The 23,966-nt window shown below is 53.2% G+C and overlaps 1 protein-coding gene across 1 annotated transcript in view; it reads right to left on the bottom strand.

The window, feature by feature from the left end:
- The window catches only part of LOC122373422 (glycine receptor subunit alphaZ1-like), a 74,247-nt gene that overhangs the window by 2,619 nt on the left and 47,662 nt on the right, over nucleotides 1-23,966 (bottom strand). Inside the window, exons 9-10 of the mRNA XM_043351448.1 lie at nucleotides 5,444-5,673; nucleotides 4,843-5,019 (exon numbers count right to left, since the gene is read on the bottom strand). Of these exons, the coding sequence (XP_043207383.1) occupies nucleotides 4,843-5,019; nucleotides 5,444-5,673 (407 nt within the window). The remainder of the gene's footprint in view (nucleotides 1-4,842; nucleotides 5,020-5,443; nucleotides 5,674-23,966) is intronic.

A 23,966-nucleotide genomic window follows, 5' to 3' on the forward strand; every position in this document is an offset into this window, starting at 1 on the left:
ATCCAGCTTCCTGACGACTTGCGGGAGAGATTATTCCAGCGCTGCTTCGTCCAGCTCGCGGCATTCTAAGCCGTCTCTGAAGCACCTGTTGTCAATGCAACAGATCGCCGTGATGGCGGGGCGGTCAGGACGGCTCAATTCCGCGCAAAGGAAATTTAATCCGGGAAATTGCGTTAGCTGGCGAGACGAGCCGACACTAACGGAATTCCAAACGTGCTGAGCCGAGCCGGCGGCGCGTCCAGGTCGAGTCGGGGCTCATCAGGTGTCTGACCGCCGGCTACCAGCGCCTACAATTCAATTAGCCCCGGTAATAACAGCGGCGGCCCGCTGGAACCGAGGACAATTCAATTCAGCCGGCGATCCGCCACCTCTGCCGCCCGCCAGATGGGGCTCAAACGGTCAGGTGACGCACAAAAACGAAAATATTTCACCTGGCAAGTCCGGGAAGGCCTGTTTATAATTTACATACCTATTTAAAGTATCTGGAGCGTGCGGCGTGTTTACTGTTCATCACTGTCGTTACGTAATCTGTTATTCGGCGCGCGATTTGCCCTAATCATTGATGAGATTGCACCTGGATTTATATTGCATAATAATAGTGGCGAGTTCCCCGCATTACAATGCTCTTTACGGCTCCCAGAGCACCACAAATGCAGTCGATGGAAATACCATTAACGAAAACCTATAATTGTACTCTCTAGAGGAAACCGAGTTCGCTCATGCATGAGGCTGCCGCTGGGCGTTTATTGGCCGCTTTTCTCCGTCTGTGAGCGCGGGGGATCGCTCGACGTGCGGCTGCTACTGTCTACACGAGCCGAGAGTTGGCTGAGGTCAGCGATGACACCGCAGGCGGCCCCTAACCTGATTGGATGCCGCTGGCCCGCCGGGAGACTGTTTGCCCGCTGATCTAGCGTTACCTCTGGGACCGAGCTGCTGTTGGGCGGACGTGCCGCAGAGACGACCCGTCGTAATTGCACTGAATGGGCGATATGGGCACATTAACACAGGTAGTAGCGCGTGATATGCTAAAAGGCATAGCTGCAAAAACTACTCAACCGTCGATACACTGTCCTCATCTCAAGCCCATCTTCGGTTGGGCAAAGTTCTTATGCTAACTTGCTTGCGTTGTTGTGATTACTGTCATTTCAGCTGCTTTTACGAGTTGTTTTATTTTTATTTTCTATAACAATAAAGTCGTTGCTCTTCAAAATAGTTAATTAAAATGGACATAAGACCTACGACATATGTAGGCACGGTAATTGGTTGCTAAAGCGTACGTATTGTTAACATACGAGTAGCTTGAACTCCTCGACAGGCATGGTCTTCATATCACTTCGAATTTCCTCTCTCTTTTTTATCTTCCAAGGACCGATATGACCCTCCTTTTCCCTGCGACATAACTCAAAATTCATGATCCCATCCTTGACCCAGCCTCACAGTACCCGTCGGCGACAGACCACTACTGATCCGTCTGTCTCTCCGCTCTCCTCGCTAATCGCCCACCTCTTCTCCGGCTGTTTGAAGTCGGCGCTCGGCCGGCGCGGTCGGGGCGGGTCGGTCGGTCGGCGCGGTGCACGGTCTTGCCGAATACCAGATTAGCGCGAATTTAATCAAAAACCCGACTTACGATAAACTGTTATTTATACCTATCAATGGGTAGGAAATTGTCTGAAGTTATCGGATAGAACCTTATTTTTAAGCCACTTTACCATTTGAGGACGTATATCCCTGCCGAAAGTAGACCAACGCTCCGGTTCCTGAAATCGGGCTATGATACTGATAAATATGTCCAGTTTTGAATGTAAATTTTACGGAAGTTTCGAGAAGATATATGAGAAAATAGCATATCACCGGATAACACAATTCATGATGAAGCTGTTTCTACTATCATGGTAGCTTTTCAATGAATGGTTTTTGAGTTTAATGAGTTAGAACAGGAGCCCTGCATGTGTATCGTTCTCGCGATAGTATTGCATAAAGAAGTTGAAAAATGTCAAAATGGATAAAAATGGATATGACGAATAGGGCATGGCTGAACTCTCCGCACCTTTCTGAACATAAGCGAGTAAGTTTCCGCTGCCAGTTTTTGCCTATTTGCCGTCAATTCAGCTTTGAACATGTCTAGTCGGCCGTCCGGCGTGACCTGACCAAGGTCGGGGGTGGCGCGGCCGGACAGGCTCCAGCCTAATAAACAATGTCAAGCACACGAAATCGTTATTTCATGCACTTCTTGCAAGGTACGATGCTTCACTTTTGCATTGTTGGCCTTACGTGACGTCATTTATGGCGTCACTAGGGTAATTAGAGTTTTTTCGTCAATAACTCCCGATCAAATTGAGCTAGCGAGTCGGGAAATCCACCAATGGACTCCGGAAGACCCGCTGAATCGAATGATATGCTACATGACCTCCTTCGACCAACTTCGTGATCTGGGGGGCTCTGACCTGACCTTGACCCGAGGTCAACACCTTAAGTTTACTTTAGCCGAAGAAAAAGTACACCATTCGACGCATCTGAGCAAGGCGAACACAATGATGCCAAAATTGCGGCTGTGCGGCATTTTTTCGCGAAGTTATTAATAAAAAACGAATCCGTACCTTGGGGCACTTGACCTGACCTCAGAGGTCACAGGTTAACCTGAGACCTTAAAATCGGATACCAGTCGATGTGTCTCGTAACGGCGCACAGGCTCGTCTTTTTCCGCGAGGCTCTAGCTCCAGCAGGGGCGAAACAGCGACGGGGGTCGTATACGCCCCCCCCCCTTTCGGCCGGCGCGTATTTTGAAAATCAAATGGGTCCGGCGAGGGGTGAATGTCAGTTTTGGAACCAGGGAACCGTTTTCAGTGGATCCGAGCGGCGCTGGGATTAAATTCGCGCTAAACTGGTGTTCGGCCACACTGTGCGGTGGTGCGCCGACCACCTCCGCCCGGATGATACACTGGTCGATAGGCCGGCTCGGGCTGCCTAGCGGCGACCAGGCGGAGAGGGTGGAGACGAGAACAGACCGCGCTCACCGCTCATGGATAACTAGGCGGGGGGGGGGGGGGGTTGTGGTGGTATTGGTACACGGGGTATTGGTGTGGTGTGGGGGCCGGAAAGGATTGTAGATGGGTGAGGCGCAGACCTGTAATTCATGGATGCGGACCTCGATTGTTCGATGGTAAGATCTAGACTTTACTCGATAAATAAGGTCAGGTAGGATTTATTTATTGTAGTACGCAGTTGATTAAATGGTCATCAATGGTCAACATAGGTAAACAGCTGGACCTCTCCTCTGACAGGATTAGTTGATTGTATAGCAAACCGTTGATATATAGCAACTGTTACGGTCACATCTTTCAGGTGATTTACTGGCAGACGACAGTTTCAGTTCGGCTGACGTGAAGCCTGCTTAGTTAAGACAATAGGGAATGGGCAGGATGCGACCGTAGGTGCCAGTAAACACTGGCTAGTGACGTTAACAGCTGTTTACTCCGATTCCACGAATGCTCGAGCTCATATTCATGTTCATTTTACGTCCGTCACTAATCTTGCTAGCGACGCTCACTGAACAACCTCAATTACAATCAAATTAGGTTCCAGGGAACGCCGTTAACCTGGTGACTGGCCGTAATTTTTTACAGTAACACCATGAAAAATAGAAAGAGTTCTCTTCAACACCATGAAGACCTCATATCATCGCGAATGTTATGTTCTCATAATCTCAGTTCGAATATGAGATGCGTAACGGCACACCATATTTTTTTGCAAAGCTTCTTTTAAAAATGCGACAAGAATTGGACACATGCAATATTACAGCATTAATCAGCGAGAACATAACTGTTTTAGCAAGTTCGGTGAACGACAAAGTTGCATCTTCAAGAAGCGCGTGTTGGCAAGGATGCATTTAGTCAATAAATGAACTTCTAGAGCTTCTATGCTGGTTTGATGAAAACTGCTGTTTCATGTAATCTGCTTTGTTGAATTTTTCTTTGCAGTCGACGCAACTTCTATATCATTATTCGCAGAAAACTCAAAAACTTGATAAATTTTCATTGCGTGAGTTTTCCTCTTCGCTGTTTTCCACCAGCCCAAATTTGATCAATAGAGCAAACAGGGTGAAATCCTTTCATTATAGCGACATTTATACTTATTTCAACGTCGTGCTGACAGCCGGGTGTCTTTCTTTAGCTCCAACGAATGTCGAACATCACGGCAAATACGCTGTCAGTGTTCATTGCCCTGGAAATGTACATGCCGCAAGATAAATTATTCAATTTACATGGAGCTGAACATCTGGCCAAAGGTCGTGTAGACACTGAGTGAGGCCATGATACCTGGCCTGTAATTTCCGCTGGACCGCACCGGGGTGGGTCTTTGGTCGTAGAACTGGACACTGATACCACCAGAATGATGATGCAATTCGCGGGTAATATTAGCATGCAGACATGTGGAGTATATTGCAGCAATGATAACAAATTGCTTAGAAACATTGCCGTGTTGTGGATAACGTTATAAATGGATCTATCATCTAAGCCAAAAGATAAACAGACATAAACATCTTCATAAGTTCAATTCACTGTAACTCTACTGCGCGTTAGTATGCGGGACATTGTGCCAGAATGCAGCTGACGCCGAAATGCGTCGACTGCAAAGAAAAATTCAACAAAGCAGATTACATGAAACAGCAATTTTCATCAAACCAGCATCGGCAAGACCTCCCGTGGCATTTGCAAAACGTACATACAAGAAAATAACAAGCTAAACACAGCCAACAGTGCGTCACTAGCAATAAATCTCAGCAGCTTATTATTGATTTGGTGCGGGCTAATACTTTTGCAGACCAGTTTCCAGAGTACTCACGTTTTTGTAGAGCAGTTTGCTGGTGTGCGCGAACACGGAGGAGCGCACTCCTCCTGCGTGCTTGGCCAGGGCCTCCTCCGAGTCGACGATGTCGCCCAGGATGATGTTCACCAGGGCGTACTCGATCAGAGAGAGAAACACGAACACCAGACACGACGACATGAAAATGTCGATCGCCTGAGAAACGGAACGGGACGCATTATTTTTGGGTTGGTCAGGAGGAAGGCAAACAGGATAACTTACATTCAATTTTTACTTATGACTGTTATGAGACGCTTTAGACAACTTCAAGTAACGAATGTTCAATCATATTTGAATATTCAAATAAATACATATTGCAATATTTTTATCAAGATCATCATAAGCTGAGCGGCTTAGCCGGCATTTATATACCAGGTATGAGCCAATTTTAGGTCACCCATTGACCAGCAGTCATGAAGAAACCACAATGACAAATCCCTGGTGCGTGCTCATGCGTCCACCTCCCGACACGCTATGTAAAATGGAAGATGCGCCGTCTCGTGGTTCGCATCCCGTCAGCCCGGCTCTGTTATTCGACCTTCTTCAGTTAGCACATTCGTCTGCATTCAGCGACACTAACCTTGATATAGGAGACGGGCGGCAGGGCCTTCTGTGAATTCGAGTGCTGCGTGGTCAGGGTGAGTAGAGAGGTCACTCCGAGAGTGACACGGGCCGGCACAGCCTCCGGGCGCACCCAGAACGAGATCCAAGACATGATGACGATCAGACACGTCGGGATGTACGTGTGGAAGAGGTAGTAGCCCAGCCGCCGCTTGAACGTGAAGACGACCTGCACGCAGGTGAAGTTTCCTGGAATGGAGGAACGGCATGTTAGGGGAGTAAACAACTCAGGCTTGCTCCGAGGGCTTACGCCTGTTTTTGTTTCTTGTACTTTGATAGATCTGTTAGCGCCCGTGGCAAAATTGTTTCAGCTGTGTAAGCAATTAAATGTTTGCCGTTCTTGAATAAAAGCTACATATTTCATTGCAACTGCAACTGCAGCATCGCATCGTAAAGCACAGCAAATGATAAAATGCATGCAATACATTATCTTGATTTGATTTGATTTTCTATATCAGCAGTTGCGCTGCGTTAGGAACAAAGGAAGGAAGTGGAACAATGATGCTGACTGACTGTGGAAGAGATGTCAATATAGCAATAATATTCACCGTTCTTATCGCTTTCCCATTAGAGGTTTGACAGTCCCATCAGAATTATGAGGAAACCGTGGATCTCATTAAATGACTCGAAAAAGCAGACAAGCTATAAAACCAGAAGAATTTTTGGAAATGCCTGTCATATAAAATCACGACGACTCTTTTTTATGTGATACGGCAAGCATTGAGGTTGTATGTTATCACCATTCCGTCATCTAAGGTGACCCTGTGAAGCACTCCTCTCGAGTGCCTAGCCAAGCTGTTTGGCTGATGGTTTATGCAGTGTTAATTATCTCCTACCCCATCTGCTGCAGACAGGGGGCGGCTCGATTAGCCTCCATATATTTAACCTCTCGGCCGTGCTCAAGCCGTTTGTTTTGCTCCTGGCTGCAGCGCGGTGATTAAAGTCGCACCGGATTTATCTGACACTGAGTGCTACGGAAGCCGCGGGAGAAATTACTGGCCTTTCTTCAGCGACACATGTGAGCGGCATTGGAGTGCCTGCACGGCGCGCCTGTCACCGGGTCGATGAAATTCGCCCGGTACTGCGGATCCCCAGGGGGCTAGTCTGCACCATAGTCGCATCGGACGCTCCCGGTGGTCTCCTCCGTCCCTCTGCCCGCCGCTCCACCGCTCTGCCCTCCCAGCCTCGTCAGGTGACGCCGTTCTGCACCATTACCGACAGGCCTGCTGCCGCCCCATCCGACCCCGCCCACCGCCGCTCCCCGCCCGCCGCTCCGTCGGTCGCCCAGGCGTCATCGCTGCTGGCGCCGCGCGGTCAGATGAACCAGTGGGTGTTGAGCGCCGCGGTCAGATGAACCAGTGGGTGTTGGACGGCGCGGCCCAGATTGGCCTCATCGGGTCCCAGTTAGCGTTGATCGACTCTGGGCGGTGCTAGTTAGCCCTGACGGTGCACGGCTCGGTCGGTGGTGGCGCTCTGATGAGGGATCGTCGTCTTCTGTTGGCCATCGAGGACGATAGGCGTCGACGATGGCGTCACGGGTGCTGGTCACAGCGACACTGACCGACGGCGTCACGGAAATGCCCGGCGGCAGAACTCAGGGGACCGTCTCTGAATCGAGCGTCGCTGGTCTGCTCCCTCAAACGCCCCACCCTCGTTTTATCAACCCCCATCCCCGATTCCATCCCGACCCCAACTTCGATTTCGACTCGTATCGACTGCTTGGAGCCAGCAAATATTAGCTCTGCTTCTGTTGACAGCAGCATATTGACAAATGACCTATTCAACGTAATTATCTGGGCCAAATAAGTTAGCTAGGGGCTTCGTTGGCATTCGCTCCAATTTAATTTTCACGCTCTGTGATATCATTTAGCATGAAACTCCGTAAATGAGCAGAAGCGAGACGTCTTTGGTCTTTGCCACGACCCACTTCGTTGAAAAGTTGAAACGGTTTCTCGGTAAAAACGACCATATGTTTTGCGGCAGCACATTTGAAACGTTATTCACTAATGTAGGCATAAGCAGAACGTTGATTATAAAAAAGTGTTTTTATGACTGCAAAAGTGAAGACTGATTAGCTTTATTGATGGTGGAATATGTGTTGATGACTTATGAAAATTACAATGTTACGATTATCTATGGAGGATCGAAATTGTGCCGGTTATTTGAAACAAATTAAACGAGCGTGCTTCGCAGCTGTGTTTCAGTTTATCCGTGCATTCTCGCAATGTTCATATATCAAAGAAATAATTGTTTGGTGAAATATGAAACACCTCGCTTCGCATAGACCAGTGTATGCCTGCACGGGACAACCCTAGTACGTAGGTACGCATTAACTGAGTCTATTTTGCAATGTCAGGGCCCTGCCCTTGTAAAGCTCACCAAGTCTATGAATCCTTTGATCCGCTATTCAGTGCAGCTCAGTTCTTAATTTTAGAGTCAGTTGACTGGCTGTGTGAAGTCAACTCGTGGCTGTTCGTGTTGGCTTCATTTTGTCGTCAATCACGCTTTCTTTGCTCCGCTTTCTTTCACCCTTAATTTGTTTGGCGTTTCAAAACATCTGGAATTGCCTGTAGGCCGGCTGATATCAGTCGTGTCTGAGGGAAAGTGCAGGTGACTTTCTCTTCATTTTTTATATATTGGCCGTTTTCACGACGGAATAGCAGGCATCTATTTGATACCAATATAATCCTTTGGTTCCTCAGGAATTTTAGTAGTTCTTTTTAGTAGGTTTACCAGCTTTCGAATGAATGGCGCGTTAGTTTGCTATTTTTCTATTAAATATCACATCGATTTACTTTATCTAAGGATTTATCACTAACATCAACATAAAGCGTAAGCACAATTATAAAATTATGAAATTATTAAATACTAGTACAATAGTTAAAAAAAGATACTGAGTTGCCACACTACAAAAGATATATTCATTTATGGCGCACGACAGACATTTAGAAAGCAGCGCCCTGTTTTATTGCACGCTGCTAGCCGCTTCCATTGGGTTTTGCAGGCCGACGTCATTGGTTGTTACACGTATGATGTCACGCGACTTGTGGCCTATCACGGCTCTTTAATGATCTCCACTAAATGAATGCAACAATGGCCTTTTAAGTTGATATCTGTGGCCATCTGTCTATGGAGCGACCAATATGAAAGTTAGATGAATTTACCGGGGTTACATGACTATGAGCAAGCAAATGTGTATCAGGAATGGATTCAGGTGGAGAATTGCGCTGGACCATGAGTGCTCGAGCGCTCCTAATTCCACGCCGATTTGGCTTTGGAGCCGAGACAGACGATGCGGGTCAAGGTCACCGCTGGGGTAACGCTGGATTGGCTGCGCCCGAGCACCCGTAACGCGGCACAATTCTCCATCTATAGATTTTCCTATTCGCTCAGCATTGTGATACCTAGGTGTTCGTAATAGCAATTACTCTGCTTATGTACTTATCCCCGGTTATTTAAAAGAAGTTTTTGTGAGGGGATATCACGGCTATAGGTAGGTTCTCAGTTGCCCTATTCACGACTTTCAAAGAATGCTCCGATATCTAAATACCGCACAGACCTACTGCATTGGTGAATCTGACAAAAGGTCTGTGGAATTACATTCCCCCTCACCACACCCCTAAAAACTCATCCAGTGTCCAAAACCACTTTTATCGACTCGCCAAAAAAACACACACACACACTCACACAAAGCATGGGGCATGTCAGCTCTCAGTTCATTTATCATTGTCTTTACCATGGTTCAATTGCATTGCGCGATTCAAAGCACGTGAGTGCCTATATAGTATATATGTAGAAAATAATACCTACAGCAAAACATCAAAAATTACAAAGGCTACAATGCTTAAAAAGTAGGTTCATCAAGGAAGCCCATTTTAGCTTGCGTGGTGTTGCCAACCATGCGATTCCAACGCGGGCTATTCACAACGTCTGCAAAGGCACGTTAACAACTGACAAGCCGCCACCGCTGCCACTTATTCATAGATGGTTGATATCGCAGCTTGAGCGTCAGCAGCGCGGCCCACAACGCGTCGGCGCCAGCGCACGCAGCTGTTGGCACTCGGCAGCCGGTGTTGCGACTTAACGGCCGGCCGGCCCCATGAAGGAGAAGCTCTTGCTGAAGCTTTGTGATCGCCTCATAGCCGCCTTGGATGTCATCTTTCTTGGCAGATCCATCCGTTCAGATGGTACGGTGCAGTCTGGATAAAGGACGAAGTCCAACGCCGCTAACCCCGCGACGGCCACCCCAGAACGTGGCCGCAGACCGAACGGGCGTGAGGGCCGTAAGGGCCACCCCGCCATCCGGTAGGTGGCTGAGCAGCTGGGCGGCGGCCGCGCTGAGATGAAGTCCCAAACCGCCATGTCGCCATCACCGCCATCACCATTGCTGCAGCTGTTCCCAACCGCCTCCATTGCCGCCGTTGTCAGGTATTGCCAGCAGCCGCGCCGCGGGATGTCAGAAGCCGCGCCTCCAGCGCCCCTCTCCGCACGTGTGCAGGTGCTCTGCGGCCGCCGGGTCCGACGTCCAGGCAGAACATGATATTTCCATGCTGCTCCGACGGTGGGCTGGTCTTGTTTGGGTGTTCCTCCACTGTGACGTCGGTCACGCCTACCCCGGCCAGGGCGCAGAGGCCGACGTCTCACCATCCGGTTGCGGTCCTCAGTCGGGTCGCAACGTGTGCCTCTACCGCAGCGTGGAGCGCGCTCCCGCTGGGCAGCGATACAGCCAAACGTAACATGCGGGCGGCCAGCGCTGCGCCGGACAGCGGACCCATGCAGGGGGTATGCCGGTCTCGGCCATTAGCGGGGTCGTCGGGGCCGAGGCTGTACATACAGCTGGTGACCGCGTGAGCCGCCAATCGAAGCTCACGGCTTATAAGCTCGACGCGGGCATCACACGTTGTCCCGATGGGAGCTCCACGACGCCGCCGCGAACTCCAGCAGCGCGGCTCGCAGCGCGAAGACCGGTACGGACGGCCGGGGCGCAAACGGCGTGCGGGAGTCGCAGGCGACGGAAGACGTTCTGCGGACAGAAAGGGTTGGGCATAAGCTGGTCGGCAGGACACTCTTGAGCCGAGCCTTTGATGTAATTACAGATGATCCAGAAGCATGCACAAAAATTCATGACACACTATTCCCATTTATGTATTTGCTACATATGATATGATATACCAGCTCATGATCAGTGACGCATTCTGGGCAATATGTTCTAAAGTGAAGTAACTGAAGTTACAATTGACAGCTTAAAAAAACACACACACGCACACACATTCGATAGCTTATGAGAATAACATGCCTTGTCTGTTTAATGCAGGAAAATATTTTTCACTTTTTTAGAAACAGCAAAACCGTTGTCAACATGCCATGTCAACTATCTAAACAATTTTTATGGAAACTGCTCTAGCTAGCTTAAAGTTCCACAACGTTTCCGGAGCACTGCACCCAAACTCAGTTCATGTTGCAAGAAAAAACAGTAATAATGCCTCCTAATTTTGAATGAAATATAGGTATGAGTAATTTGATTTGGAAATTGGAAAGCAACAAATTTCCGCACATCATTTTAGCAAAATTACTATTTTCTTCAGCCACCAGGTTTTGCACAAAACTATAGTAAACTTTATGATCTAGTTTACACCAAACCAAAGCCCCTTTTAACAAATGTTGAATAAATTTTAACAATTTTAAAAAATGTATCGTGGAAAAAATGAAAAGTGTAGATTTGTAAAGCCGGGATATTTCACGGATTAGGCACTTAAAGAAATATCTTCACCTTTCTTTGAGCCACCAGCCTTCACCAAGTTTTACACGAATGTAGTGAACCAGACAATGTGGCAACTCAAAATTGTGATGGTTTGAGATAATTATAACGGTAAAAGAAAAAGCAACAAAAGGTTCCTTACCCTCGCTTTTTTCACTAGTCCAGATGAGGCTTCAACTGTTGCCGACCTGAGGAGCTATAGGGACTTGAGCTTTCCAAAACTCAATTTCTAAGGGCACTGAGCAGTGTTTGGGTTTCACACGTATGCGATCGTAAGTTATATTAAGTTAAAGCAAGCAAAGCAAAGCATGATGCCCCGCGCGTCCACCCGCGACCACGTCCCGCGTCCGACTCCCGACCGCCGCGTGACCCGAGGCTCCCGGCGGTCACGTGACCTACCGGCCGGGACTGCAAACGGCCTTCAACACCATTCTTGTATGACGTCATATCCTACTGAGGTGCTGATTGGTTATTTCCACCGTAGTTATTTTTGTTTCATTGTTTTGCGTGTTTTTCTTATGTGAAATGTAATTAAAAAATTTGCCATATTTTAATCACCATTAAAACATAACTCAATACGCATAAAAGAAAGCTCGATATATACTTTCCTTGTTTTTAAGAATTCCGGAATTAGATACCCGAGGGAGTAAAGTTGCCACGCTGATTTGATACCTCATAGTCGAAAGGTGGGCTACTAGAACCAAAAATTGCTGTGTTTGTAAATAAATAAGTGATTTGAGGGCAAAAAATGCCCGGATTTAAACTTCTAAAATTATTTTGAACATAAAATATTTCAGTTTGAGGGATGTTAAGGCCTCAAAGGGTAGGTACTTTTTAGGTATTAAATAAGTTCCTCTGCGAAAGTTCCGTCGTGAAAACGGCCATTATATATTTATTATATATTGGCCGTTTTCACGACGGAACTTTCGCAGAGGAACTTATTTGATACCTAAAAAGTACCTACCCTTAGAGGCCTTAACATCCCTCAAACTGAAATATTTTATGTTCAAAATAATTTTAGAAGTTTAAATCCGGGCATTTTTTGCCCTCAAATCACTTATTTATTTACAAACACAGCAATTTTTGGTTCTAGTAGCCCACCTTTCGACTATGAGGTATTAAATCAGCGTGGCAACTTGCTCCCTCTTTGCTCCCTCGGGTATCTAATTCCGGAATTCTTAAAAACAAGGAAAGTATATATCGAGTTCTCTTTTATACCTATTCAGTTATGTTTTAATGGTGATTAAAATATGACAATTTTTTTAATTACATTTCATATAAGAAAACACGCAAAACAATGAAACAAAAATAACTACGGCAGATAATTACCTTCAGGTATCTAATTCCGACCAATCAGCACCTCAGTAGGATATGACGTCATACAAGAATGGTGGTGAAGGCCGTTTGCAGTCCCGGCCGGTAGGTCACGTGACCGCCGGGCGCCTCGGGTCACGCGGCGGTCGGGAGTCGGACGCGGGGCGTGGTCGCGGGCGGACGCGCGGGGCATCATGCTTTGCTTTGCTTGCTTTGTCAACTTCATATAACTTACTATCGCATTCGTGTGAAAGCCAAACACTGCTCAGTGCCCTTAGAAATTGAGTTTTGGAAAGCTCAAGTCCCTATAGCTCCTCAGGTCGGCAACAGTTGAAGCCTCATCTGAACCCATGTGAAAAAAACGAGGGTAAGGAACCTTGTGTTGCTTTTTCTTTTACCGTCATAATTATCTCAAACCATCACAATTTTGAGTTGCCACATTGTCTGCTTCACTACATTCGTGTAAAACTTGGGTGAAGGCTGGTGGCTCAAAGAAAGGTGAAGATATTTCTTTAAGTGCCTAATCCGTGAAATTGAAATATCCCGGCTTTACAAATCTACACTTTTCATTTTCTCCACGATACATTTTTTAAAATTGTTTAAATTTTATCTACATTTGTTAACCCGCGCACCGACGGGGGTCTGCGCCAACTTAGTACCGACGGGGGGGGGGCGGATGACCGCCCCCCCCTGAGATCTCGAGAACGAAGCAAGATAGCGACAAGCGGTAAACGGCATCGGATACGCACGGTCAAGATCTACAATTTTTACTAAGGTCATTTTCAGGTCAGGTCAAAGATGACGTCACACGGGTCGAAAAAGTCAAAATGGCGGCGCTAAATATGGAGAGAGTTTTTCTCGAATAACTTTCGAATTAGTCAAGATAGGAACAAACTAAGGGCATCATCGTGATCCTCTCGTCAATCCGCATCGAATGATATATATGTTGACCTCGAAAGGTCAAGGTCAAAGGTTGACCTCAGGTCACGTGACCTCGAGGTCATCATGTATATCATTCGATGCGTCTTGACGAGCTGAACACAATGAGACCATCCACGCGTCTGTATCTTGTTCCTGTACGGAGTTATTGGCCAAAAACCTTTGGTGACCTTTGATGACGTCACATGACCTCACAGCTGCCCAACAGCAAAACAGACCTCAAGGTAGTGAAGGTTGATCGTATATGAAGTCATGTATGGTATATGGGGCCATTCCGACCCGTTTTAGTGGTAAAAACAGGGAGTTGATTTTTCCCCCATTGACTTATAATGGGGAGGTCGCGAAATTGACCTGACCTTAGGTCACCGATATCAAAATTCCGAGATATACAAATTGTAGCTACTAATGACCTAATAACATCCTGCGACTTTCAAAGGCCTCCGACATCTACTGTAGCTCTGGCACGGTGACAAAGTTGCAAAAAAGTGACTTGAGGTTGGGTCATTCAAAGTGACCTGGTGACCTGACCTTGAAAGGTAGGAGGTTCAAACTTGCACACCATGTGTAAAATTGATAAGGGAATAGTCATACCAAATTTCGCGGCGCTACGCGCCGCGGTTTTCCCGCTATTCGCGAAAAACCTCAGGGGGGGGCGGATATCCGCCCCCCCCGTCGGTGCGCGGGTTAAAATCGGGGCTTTGGTTTTGTGTAAACTAGATCATAAAGTTTACTATAGTTTTGTGTAACCTGATGGCTGAAGAAAATAGTAATTTTGCTAAAATGATGTGCGGAAATTTGTTGCTTTCCAAATCAAATTACTCATACCTATATTTCATTCAAAATTAGGAGGCATTATTACTGTTTTTTCTTGTAACATGAACTGAGTTTGGGTACGGTGCTCCGGAAACGTTGTGGAACTTTAAGCTAGCTAGAGCAGTTTCCATAAAAATTGTTTAGATAGTTGACATGGCTTGTTGACAACTCTTTTGCTGTTTCTAAAAAAGTGAAAAAAATATTTTCCTGCATTAAGCACACAAGGCATGTTATTCTCATAAGCTATCGAATGTGTGTGTGTGTTTTTTAAGCTGTTTTTTAAGCTTTTAAGCTGTAACTTCAGTTACTTCACTTTAGAACATATTGCCCAGAATGCGTCACTGATCATGAGCTGGTATATCATATCATATGTAGCAAATACATAAATGAGAATAGTGTGTCATGAATTTTTGTGCATGCTTCTGGATCATCTGTAATTACATCAAAGGCTCGGCTCAAGAGTGTCCTGCCGACCAGCTTATGCCCAACCCTTTCTGTCCGCAGAACGTCGCCTGCGACTCCCGCACGCCGTTTGCCCCGGCCGTCCGTACTGGTCTTCGCGCTGCGAGCCGCGCTGGAGTTCGCGGCGGCGTCGTGGAGCTCCCATCGGGACGGCGTGTGATGCCCGCGTCGAGCTTATAAGCCGTGAGCTTCGATTGGCGGCTCACGCGGTCACCAGCTGTATGTACAGCCTCGGCCCCGACGACCCCGCTAATGGCCGAGACCGGCATACCCCCGGCATGGGTCCGCTGTCCGGCGCAGCGCTGGCCGCCCGCATGCTATTTTTGGCTGCATATCGCTGCCCAGCGGGAGCGCGCTCCACGCTGCGGAAGAGGTACACGTTGCGACCCGACTGAGGACTGCAACCGGATGGTGACACGTCGGCCTCTGCGCCCTGGCCGGGGCAGGCGTGACCGACGTGACAGTGGAGGAACGCCCAAACAAGACCAGCCCACCGTCGGAGCAGCATGGAAATATGTTCTGCCTGGACGTCGGACCCGGCGGCCGCAGTGCACCTGCACACGTGCGGAGAGGGGCGCTGGAGGCTACTCTGGAGCTTCTGCCATTCCGCGGCGCGACTGCTGGCAAAACGGCGGCGATTGAGGCGGTTGGGAAAAGCTGCAGCAATGGTGATGGCGGTGATGGCGACATGGCGGTTTGGGACTTCATCTCAGCGCGGCCGCCGCCCAGGCGCCGCTGCGCCCGGCTGCTCAGCCACCTATACCGGATGGCGGGGTGGCCCTTACGGCCCTCACGCCCGTTCGGTCTGCGGCCACGTTGTGGGGTGGCGGTCGCGGGGTTAGCGGCGTTGGACTTCGTCCTTTATCCAGACTGCACCGTACCATCTGAACGGATGGATCTGCCAAGAAAGATGACATCCAAGGCGGCTATGAGGCGATCACAAAGCTTCACCAAGAGCTTCTCCTTCATGGGGCCGGCCGGCCGTTAAGTCGCAACACCGGCTGCCGAGTGCCAACAGCTGCGTGCGCTGGCGCCGACGCGTTGTGGGCCGCGCTGCTGATGTTATGGTCGATTCCGGTGGTTAATTTAGCACTGTCGCGGCGATTTATCGGGAGCGGCGGATTACCTTCGAAACACAATGGCGGCGACCATGGAACTGTTTATTGTTTCTGTGCTTCCATATGACCGGGGGGTGATACCAAATGAAGGGAAGGGAAAACGTGCCCCATCACAACACCCCCCCTCAAGACGCATGCCTCGGTACAAAATACGCATTGCGTCTAACACATAAACAAAAATGTACACCACACACGGTGTGGACGCACGAACTCAGTCGTACGTCTGGTCCGCCCAGCGCACGGTCAGTCGGGCCGGACGGCGACGGCGGCGCGTCCCACGGCGCACTGAGCTGGGGTCGTCGGCGCTGTTCCGCAGCACCGGTGGTGCCGGCTGTCCGCCCGCCGGCGCAGCGGCGGCGGTCTCCTCCGTGCCGTCGGGTGCCGAGCTCGGAGCGGGCTGCTGCCGGCGCCCGGGTGCAAGTGTGGCGGCGCCCTCCGAGATGAGAGATCTCTGGGGTCGCAGATAGCGCCGGTTCCGCCAGTAGACTCGGCCACTGGGCAGCCGGACCAGGTAGTCGCGCCGCTGTCCGACTGCCGTGATGACGCCGACGCGGTCCCACAGCCCCGACCGCGGGTCTTGGACGAGCACGCGCTGACCCATGGTGAGCGCGCTGTGCTGTCGGGCTGTCGCGTCGTACCGCTCGGCTGTTTTCTGTTGCTGCGCCGCGGCTCTGGCGTCACAGTCGTCCGCCGCCCGCTGCCAGCAGTCGGCGAAGGCCCGGTGGTGCGCCGGCACTGCCGATCTCAGCGGGTGGCCGAACAGGACCTGAGCCGGAGAGCGGCCGTCGGCGCGCGGCGTGTTGCGCAGTTCCAGCAGCCCCTGCGCGTAGGCGTCCGTGTCGAGCTCACCGCTGCTGGTCGCCTTCTGGATGAGCCGTTTGGCGGCCTTGACCGCCGCCTCAGCGTGTCCGTTTGATTGCGGGTAGTGCGGTGTGGAGATCTGGTGCTCCACTCCCCAGCGGCGCAGAAACTCTCGGGTGAGCCGGGCGGTGAACTGGGGTCCACCGTCTGTCCGGAGGGTGGTGGGCACGCCGGTGGCCGCGAACATCTGGCGCAGGCTGCAGACCAGGTCTCTGGCAGTCGCCTCGCCGGCCACGTGCGACACAAACGGCCACCCGGACAGCCGGTCCGCGTACACCAGGAACGTGCGGCCGGCCCAGGCGAAGTAGTCGGCGGAGACAGCCTCAAACACACGTGACGGCGTCTTTTCCGGCATCAGCGGCTCCTTCTGCTGATTGGGCAGGTACCGCTGGCAGGCCGGGCACGCACCGACATGGTTCGCAATGTCACTGTCCAGAAACGGCCAGTAGACTACCTGCCGCGCGCGGCGTTTGGTGCGCTCGACGCCCTGGTGACTGGCGTGCAGGCGCTCGAGCGTGGCGCGCCGCAGACTGGGCGGTATCACGAGCCGCTGGCCGCACACCACTAGGCCGTCGTCCACGGCCAGCCGGTCCCGAACTCCCCAGTACGGTCGGAGGCGCGGGTCCAGCTGTGACCGGTGCTCTGGAAACCCGTTCAGGATCAGATCGGTGAGTGCGATGAGCTCCGGATCGGCGGCGGCGGCGGCGCGCACCTCTGTGAGCGCCGCGTCTTTGAACGGGCTGGGACCGTCGTCCGCCCCGTCGGTGGCCAGCCGTGAGAGCACGCTGGCGAGTTGATGGCTGGCGTCCCTCTCGGCTTCCTCGTCCTCAGGCGCCGGGTCATCCACCGGCGCGCGCGACAGCGCGTCCGGGATGGCGTGTAGCTTGCCTTGCCGCCAGGTGGCGAGCAGGTTGAACGGCGCCAGCCGCTCACGTAGCCGCTGGAGCCGCGGATTTTCGATCTCCGCGAGGCTCTTACTGTTGAGGATCGGGATGAGCGGCCGGTGATCGGTCAGGACTTCAAACCGCTGCATCCCGCTGAGATAGATGCTGCATTTCTTGCAGGCCCAGGCCAGGGCCAGCAGCTCCAGCTCGATCACGGCGTACCGCGACTCGGCGTCCGATAGGAAGCGTGAGCCGCACTGGATCAGTCGCCACCGGCCGGCGGCGTCTTGCTGCAGCAGGCAGTAGCCCAGGCCACCGGAGCGAGCGGCGTCAGTCTCGAGGACTGTGCGGCGGCGAGGGTCGAAGAAGTCGAGCACGGGAGGCGACGTGAGTGCCATCTTCACCGCGCTGAACGCCTGCTCGTGCGCTGGCGTCCACAGCCACGCGTTCCGCGGCCGCAGCAGCTGTCTCAGCGGCTCGGCGGCGGCGGCGACCTCTGGGGAGAAGGCGCCGAGCTGGGTCACCAGGCCGAGGAACGACCGTAGGTCGGTGATGTTGCCGGGCCTGGGGAAGGCCTGGATGGCACGAACTTTTTTGCCGTCGGCGGTATAGCCAGCTGAATTGATGCGGAAGCCGCAGAATTCCACTTCATCTTCCGCGAACTGACACTTGTCCGGGTTGAGTGTGATGCCGTGCTGGTCACATCTCTTCAGGATCTGCCGCACGTGCTGCAGGTGGGCGGCGTAGTCAGCATCATAGGCCAGGACGTCGTCCACGACCTTGCACGTGCGCGGGATGTCGCCGAGCGCGGCGTCACCGCGCTGGTTGTATACGTCGCCAGAGCTGACGATTCCCATTGGGGCCCTCAGGTACCGGTAGCGGCCCCACGGCGTGATGAAACACGTCAGGTCTCTGTCTTCAGGCCGGATGGGGACCTGGTGGTACCCCGCCTTGCTGTCCAGCTTGGTGAAGTATGCAGCGCCGGGTGAGACGGAGGCCACTGCATCTTGAGGCGAGCGGACCGGGTACGTCGGTCGCTTCACGAACCGGTTTAGCTTAGTGAAGTCCACGGTCAGCCGGCAGCCGGACACTGTGCCGTCTGACGACCGTTTGGCCACCGGAACAATCGGATGACACCAGTCGGTGGGGTGCTCCACCGGCTCGATGATGTCCTTTTCCATCAGCTCGTCGAGCTGTAGTCGCACGTCCTCTCGCCAACAGAACGGGATATTCCGGGCGGTGGTCACAGCGTGAGGGACGGCGTCGTCCGTCAGCTCGATCTTCATCGGCTCCCCCGTCATCTTCCGCAGGGTCGACTTCGTATCGAAGACCCTCGGGAACTCGGCTTTCAGTTCGTCGAAGTCTGCCCGCCGCTGCTGTGCGGAGGGGGTGCCACCGGCGGCCGGGCCGTGCGCGCGGCCGGGCGGCGGCGCGCCCGTAGGGCCGGGCGGCGGCGGCCGCCCGGTCGGGTCGGCGCCGGCCGAGCTGGCGGCCGGCCGGTCGGCGGCAGAGACGCGGCTTAGGTCCCGGGTCTCCTCAGGTGCCGCCGTCGTGCCGCTGCAGCGCCGTAGTGAGGGCTGGCTGCCGGCGGCGGGGGCCTCGGGCGGCTCACCGGGCGGCGGCGGCTCCGGTGCCCCACCGTCCGTCCCAGTCTCGGCTGCCGAGCCGCGCTGACAAATCTGCCGCGGGAAGCTCGCCGGCAGAATTCCCAGGCCGATACAATCGTGCCACGACAGCAGTGGTGAGTGCAGTGCTCGCAGAACAGACACCTGCACGGTCTGTATGACGTCACCGAGCTGCAGGGTGAGGGCGCACGTGCCCACACAGTCCAGCCGGCGGCTGTCGGCGGCCCACAGCACAGCCGTGGAGGGCGTGAGGTCCGCTCTGCTCACTCCCATGGACTCGGCTTGTTGCAGTGAGAGGGCTGATATCTCAGCGCCGGTGTCGGGCGTCCATACGGTCGACCGCCTGACTCCGTTTGGTAGGTGCAGCTGTAGCCGTACCTGCGGCGACCGGTGGGCCGTCACACTGTTGAGGCGCGCGCCCGGCGTCCGGGCCGCCGGCGGCGCTGACTGCTGCCGATTCGCCGTGTCTCTCGTGGTCGTATTCGCTGCCAGCACCGAAACCTGCCGGTGTGACGCGTCGGCAGCCGTGCTGTCACGGCGGCGGCCGCTTGCGCTACGGTGGCGCCGGCCCCTCCCCTGGCGGCGGCTGCTCGCGCTACGGTGGCGCCAGTCCTGTCCCTGGTGGCTGCGCTCGGAACTAGGCGTCTGCCGGCGCCGCTCATCAGTGCCCGCGGCACGCCGGCAGACCGAGGAAAAGTGGTCCCGTTCGTGGCATCGGTGGCAGGTGCGACCCAGGGCGGGGCAGGCACGACCGTCCGTGTGCTGCGCGGCACCGCAGCGGTCACACCGCCGGGTCTGGTCGGCCGGGCGCGAGTCCGCGCCGCTCGGCCGACCGCGCTGTCGCCGGTACTCGGAGAGACGGCGCAGAGACGGCTCGCCCGGGCCACGGATCGCCGAGCTGTTGAGACGGGCGCTCTCAGACGCCCGGCACAGGTCGGCGGCCATCTGGAAGGTCAGATCGGGCAGCTCCAGCATGCGGCGTCTGGCCTCGTCATCACTGGTGCCCACCACCAGATGGTCTCGGAACCGATCATCGGTGCAGTTCGGGCAAAAATCACAGCAGGACGCTATCTCCTTCAGGGCGCAGATAAAATCGTCCACTGACTCGCCTGGCTCCTGCATCCGCATGTTAAATTCGCAGCGGTCGATCACCACGTTCCGCTGCCGCCGAAGGTGGGCGTGCATGGCGGTGATCACATCGGCCATGGACGCCTCGGCCGGAATGGGCAGGCCGAACCGAACCACGCGGGCCCAGTCGTCGTCGAGAACGGCGAGCAGGGCGGCCCGCTGCTCAGCCTCGGTGAGATCGTGGACGCCGGTGAGGAGGCAGTAGCCGGAGAACTTCTCTTTCCAGGCCTCAAACTCCTTGAGGGTAGCGGTAGCCGCCAGCCGGGGCGTGGGCGTGCCGGCGGCGGGCATTCGTGCACGCGGCCGGGCGCCGGAATCGGGCCCCGCAGCTGTCTGGGCGGGTGCCGTGGCGTCCTGCACGGCCGTCGGGCCGGGAAGCACCCGCTCCATCAGCGCGGCCATCCGCTCCTCACGTCGCGCTGCCGCTGCAGCCAGCTCCAATTGCTGCTGCAGCATGCCCCGAAGCAGCTCCATCTCAGACGGCTTCTCAGCGGCGGCGGCCGACTGCGCCTCATCGCCGCCCGCCATCTTGGACGCGCGCGCCGCACAGATATTTACACACGACAGGCACAACGAGTACGGTTAGTCGCGGCCGTCAGCGAAAAGTTAACCCGCGCACCGACGGGGGGGGGGCGGATATCCGCCCCCCCCTGAGGTTTTTCGCGAATAGCAGGAAAACCGCGGCGCGTAGCGCCGCGAAATTTGGTATGACTATTCCCTTATCAATTTTACACATGGTGTGCAAGTTTGAACCTCCTACCTTTCAAGGTCAGGTCACCAGGTCACTTTGAATGACCCAACCTCAAGTCACTTTTTTGCAACTTTGTCACCGTGCCAGAGCTACAGTAGATGTCGGAGGCCTTTGAAAGTCGCAGGATGTTATTAGGTCATTAGTAGCTACAATTTGTATATCTCGGAATTTTGATATCGGTGACCTAAGGTCAGGTCAATTTCGCGACCTCCCCATTATAAGTCAATGGGGGAAAAATCAACTCCCTGTTTTTACCACTAAAACGGGTCGGAATGGCCCCATATACCATACATGACTTCATATACGATCAACCTTCACTACCTTGAGGTCTGTTTTGCTGTTGGGCAGCTGTGAGGTCATGTGACGTCATCAAAGGTCACCAAAGGTTTTTGGCCAATAACTCCGTACAGGAACAAGATACAGACGCGTGGATGGTCTCATTGTGTTCAGCTCGTCAAGACGCATCGAATGATATACATGATGACCTCGAGGTCACGTGACCTGAGGTCAACCTTTGACCTTGACCTTTCGAGGTCAACATATATATCATTCGATGCGGATTGACGAGAGGATCACGATGATGCCCTTAGTTTGTTCCTATCTTGACTAATTCGAAAGTTATTCGAGAAAAACTCTCTCCATATTTAGCGCCGCCATTTTGACTTTTTCGACCCCTGTGACGTCATCTTTGACCTGACCTGAAAATGACCTTAGTAAAAATTGTAGATCTTGACCGTGCGTATCCGATGCCGTTTACCGCTTGTCGCTATCTTGCTTCGTTCTCGAGATCTCAGGGGGGGGGCGGTCATCCGCCCCCCCCCCCGTCGGTACTAAGTTGGCGCAGACCCCCGTCGGTGCGCGGGTTAATAAAAGATTACGAAACCGACCGACCGCGCCATGTTATGGTCGATTCCGGTGGTTAATTTAGCACTGTCGCGGCGATTTATCGGGAGCGGCGGATTACCTTCGAAACACAATGGCGGCGACCATGGAACTGTTTATTGTTTCTGTGCTTCCATATGACCGGGGGGTGATACCAAATGAAGGGAAGGGAAAACGTGCCCCATCACAACAGCTGACGCCCAAGCTGCGATATCAACCATCTATGAATAAGTGGCAGCGGTGGCGGCTTGTCAGCTGTTAACGTGCCTTAACAGACGTTGCGAATAGCCCGCGTTGGAATCGCATGGTTGGGAACACAACGCAAGTAAAAATGGGCTTCCTTGATGAACCTACTTTTTAAGCATTGTAGCCTTTGTAATTTTGGATGTTTTGCTGTAGATATTATTTTCTACATATATACTTTATAGGCACTCACGTGCTTTAAATCGCGCAATGCAATTGAACCATGGTAAAGACAATGATAAATGAACTGAGAGCTGACATGCCCCATGCTTTGCGTGTGTATGTGTAAGGGTGTGTGTGTGTGTGTGTGTGTGTGTGTGTGTGTTTTTTTTTTTTTTTGGCGAGTCGATAAAAGTGGTTTTGGACACTGGATGAGTTTTTAGGGGTGTGGTGAGGGGGGATGTAATTCCACAGACCTTCTGTCAGATTCACTAATGCAGTAGGTCTGTGCGGTGTTTAGTTATCGGAGCATTCTTTGAAAGTCGTGAAAAGGGCCACCGAGTACCTAAAGCCGTGATATTCCCCCACAAAAAAACTTCTTTTAAATAACCGGGGATAGGTACATGAGCAGAGTAAATGCTATTACGAACGCCTATCACAATGCTGAGCGAATAGGAAAATCCATAGATGGAGAATTGTGCCGCGTTACGGGTGCTCGGGCGCAGCCAATCCACCGTTACCCTGTGGACGTGTGGTATTGGAATTTGCATCTCGCTTGTGTGCTCGGGTGGCCGGCCGCGAGCTGGCGGCGCCTCGGCTCGCCGGGCGGCCGGCCTGCCCTGGGGCGGTGCGGGCCGCTCGGCGGGTCGGGCGGCGGGCGGCGCGGGGAGTCGGTTGCGGGGCTCGGTGGAAGGTGGACGGTGAATACAGGCGTGGAACGGCTACATGTTTTGACGGTGAATGAAGACGGCGAACGGCTACATATTTTGGGGGCTCGTCTAAAAGCCTAGCAAGTTCACATGAAGTACGTGCCTGTGATTCCACCGCGCTGTGATTCCACGCTGTGATTCCGCGCTGTGATTCCACGCTGTGATTCGGTGTTGAGATTCAGCGTTGTGAGTCTGCGTTGCGAGTCTGGGCTGGAGTCGCTGCGTCGCGAGTCGAGAGTCGGTGTCTAGCAAGCCAGCAAGTTGACGCCTAGCAAGCCAGCAAGTCGGCGCCCAGCAAGTACTCGCGCTCACGTACTGAGCTCTACATTATCCGCGCCACGTTGGGTCTGCGCCGCGCCGCTCCACGTCGAGCCTGCTCCGCGCCGCGCCACGTTTGGCCGCGCCGCGCCTCTCGTCGTCGAGGCTGAGCCTGCGCCGCGCCGCGCCACGTTTGGCCGCGCCGCGCCTCTCCACGTCGAGCCTGCGCCGCGCCGCGCCACGCCACATTTGGCCGCGCCGCGCCACTCCACGTCAAGCCTGCGCCGCGCCGCGCTACGTTGGCCGCGCCGCGCCTCTCCACGTCGAGGCTACACCGCTCCGCGCCACGTTTGGCCGCGCCACGCCTCTCCACGTCGAGCTTGCGCCGCGCCGTGCCACGTTTGGCCGCGCCGCGCCTCTCCACGTCGAGCCTGCGCCGCGCCGCGCCACGTTAGGTCTGCGCCGCGCCACGCCACATTTGGCCGCGCCGCGCCTCTCCACGTCGAGCCTGCGCCGCGCCGCGCCACTCCACATCAAGCCTGCGCCGCACCGCGTCACGTTTGGCCGTGCCGTGCCG

The sequence above is a fragment of the Amphibalanus amphitrite genome, unplaced genomic scaffold (assembly GCF_019059575.1).
Source record: "Amphibalanus amphitrite isolate SeventyFive unplaced genomic scaffold, NRLGWU_Aamphi_draft 001493F_arrow, whole genome shotgun sequence".
NCBI classification, from domain to species: domain Eukaryota; kingdom Metazoa; phylum Arthropoda; class Thecostraca; order Balanomorpha; family Balanidae; genus Amphibalanus; species Amphibalanus amphitrite.